A 2802-nucleotide genomic window follows, 5' to 3' on the forward strand; every position below is an offset into this window, starting at 1 on the left:
TATATATATATGACACTATGACAACATGGAACCATAAAGAAAACAAAAATAAAAAATACATTTAGAACACTTTGAGCAGAATACTCTATCCCACGAAATAAGTTTGGGAACGATTCCGGCGAGCTCTTAGCACCCAATGCAGAAAACAAAAACAAAAATGAAAGAAGAATACATTTATAACACTTTGAGCAGAATACTCTATCCCACGAAATAAGTTTGGGAATGATTCTTGCGAGCTCTTAGCACCCAATGCACAGTTCAAGATAATGAAGCGGTATACCCTTTCATTCTCTGAGCCGTTTTAGCTAGTCAAAAATCAAACAAATAAGAAGCAAGACAACCAATTCTCACTCTTTGAAGTGAACAAAATTTATACACAGAGGCATCAAACTCATGATTCAATGCAATAGTAGAGATAAATAAAGACAAACCACACGCAAAAGAAGAAAAAAATAATATACTGTAAGTTTCAGTCCTACCGATATAAAAAAACTCAACAGCTAAAAGCCTAACTTCCTTATTGTGATATCCATAGCTCAAGTCTTGTGTTTACTCTATGATCTATGTCATCACCCTTATTATGAAAGACTAATGCTTGTGACGATGCTTTAGACACTGCTAAAGTTTCCGTCAAGACAACGCACGGTAGCAGTACAAGAGTTCTTACTTGGGAAACCATTGCTTGCCTTGAGCAAGTTGTGAAAGTTTTGAAGAAGTAAACTGATGTCTTGTACAGACATTAAAATAAACCTATGCATACTAGAATAAGGAACTAACTCCTCAAATTGTTAAATGATACAAGCTAGGCATTGGAGAGTTTGAGCAATCCTCATCAATAACATGAAGTATCATAGAAATTAGCTTCATGTTTTAGGGTAAGCTAGGTTTATGCCTCACTATGGGGAGCATTTGAAACAAACAAACAAACAACAGGAAAACATTTGTAGACATAGCAAAGTAGTTTCAATCAGTAAGATTAGGATGATTCGAGGCCATACCATACGAGGGACTATAGGAAAGACTTTGAAACAAGATAGGTGTTTCACTATTCAAACATTCTCTGTGGCAATAAACTTAGCAATTATGCTCTTTTACGCAGCTTATATGTGTGAGATGTTGGTGTAGCAATTCTGGAACTTCGCTTCCTTCCTTTTTTCTGCTCATGTTTTTCAACAATGGACGGTAGAGATAGCACCAGGTATGGATTCTCCTTTAACTTCCCAAGCCATTCAATTTCCATCATAATATCAATTGGTGGGTACTGCGACTCAAGGCCGTGATCTTCAATGCACTGAATCAGAGCTCTTAGATCAGCTATTTGGTCATCTACAACCTTTCCCTGAAAGCAAAATTCATCCCCAAGAGGTGTAAATTAATTAAGGATGGTCCTGGATTTATCTATTTAGAAGGCACTTGTTGAATGTACCTTTTCATCATGTGATATGTCTTTAATGAAAATTTCAGTGCAACTTTTCTTTGCATCCTCCACATATTCTTTCAAGAGTGGTATCAGGGGAAATTTGTCAGTCTGGTTGAAGTTGAAGATAAATGTAACAGCCTTGATCAGCTGCTTGCTTTCAATAAGATTCTGAATAATACCAGTTAAGAGAAACAAATTGAAGGACTCATCAAACTGCTAGACAGAAGTTGAATTCCATAGCATCATCACCCAAACTTAATGAAGTTGCTACAATGCATTAACAGCAGAAAGGATAGTAAGATGATATAGATGAAACTAGAAGCTTAGTAGTTAGAACACAATCATAGTAATGCAAGGAAAAGACCAGTAATCTAGTACCTGCACTAACAAAAATAATCAACACCAACTCAATCAATCTGTTAAGAATCCTACTACTTCACGCAATTGTACATAGCCTACATCATATCTTGAACTCCTAATTGTACATTGCCTAACCCATATCTTGAAGTCCTGACGCATCTTCGGTTTTAAATTATTTCAAAGCACTTTGGCAATGGTTGAAACCACTATTTCCTAGATGCAGTACGAATCAAGCCTAAGATAACTGTGACTGGAGCACAAGGGACCCATAATGGCATCTAGGATAGTCAAGGTTACAACTTACAAGCATATAGTCTAATATTGTGAATGCAAAGAGAAATTACATAAAATAAACTCAGACATATACGTATGTAAGTATGTATGTTTGTTTGTATGTATGTATGTATGACAGATATCTGTACTGATAGCCAAAACACTACAAAGGATCACCTCAAAGCTTCTACCATCCGTGCTAATGTGAAGTTGATCACTTACAGATTGAGGAATAATCATATTGTCAGAGGTAGGGGTAAGTTCCGAGCACTCAGTATTCACTTCAGAATTAAAATGTTTTAACTGCAAATGATCAATCTCTTTGCCCTCAACTTGCCTCTCACTTATATGGAGTGCATGGGAGAGTGAATCCAAATGCTTAATCTGATCTTGAACCTACTTTCTGAATCTGATGAACTGCTTTTCAAATTCCTCCATCAACTTTCTAAGTAAAACAAGTTGCACTTCTCTTCCCAATAGCTGAGAATCAAATAGTTTTGGTTTCAACTCCAATATCGCTCTGCCCTGCTGTTCATGTTTCCCCTCCGAAAGCTTTTTGACCGCTTCCATCTTCATTTGGAGTGCATTCAAAGACTGATCTTGTTGTTCTAACAATTTTTTAAGTGATGAGGCAAAATACTTCTCTCTTTCGAACAGCTGAGTCTTCACTTGACAAGAAAATTGTGTTTGCTTCAATTCAAGCTGTTTGGCCTCCTCTTCTATGTGCCTCCCTTTCATCTCAAGATCAT

The 2802-nt window shown here is 36.6% G+C and overlaps 1 protein-coding gene across 1 annotated transcript in view; it reads right to left on the reverse strand.

Moving 5' to 3' along the window:
• Nucleotides 1–2586, reverse strand: part of LOC101304514 — a 3961-nt gene extending 1375 nt beyond the window's left edge. Inside the window, exons 1-3 of the mRNA XM_004288178.1 lie at nucleotides 2276–2586; nucleotides 1427–1588; nucleotides 999–1339 (exon numbers count right to left, since the gene is read on the reverse strand). Coding sequence (XP_004288226.1) covers nucleotides 1082–1339; nucleotides 1427–1588; nucleotides 2276–2293 — 438 coding nt within the window. The 5' untranslated portion in view covers nucleotides 2294–2586 and the 3' untranslated portion in view covers nucleotides 999–1081. The remainder of the gene's footprint in view (nucleotides 1–998; nucleotides 1340–1426; nucleotides 1589–2275) is intronic.
• Between the last annotated feature and the right edge of the window lie 216 nt (nucleotides 2587–2802).

Source organism: Fragaria vesca, linkage group LG1, assembly GCF_000184155.1.
Source record: "Fragaria vesca subsp. vesca linkage group LG1, FraVesHawaii_1.0, whole genome shotgun sequence".
NCBI classification, from domain to species: domain Eukaryota; kingdom Viridiplantae; phylum Streptophyta; class Magnoliopsida; order Rosales; family Rosaceae; genus Fragaria; species Fragaria vesca.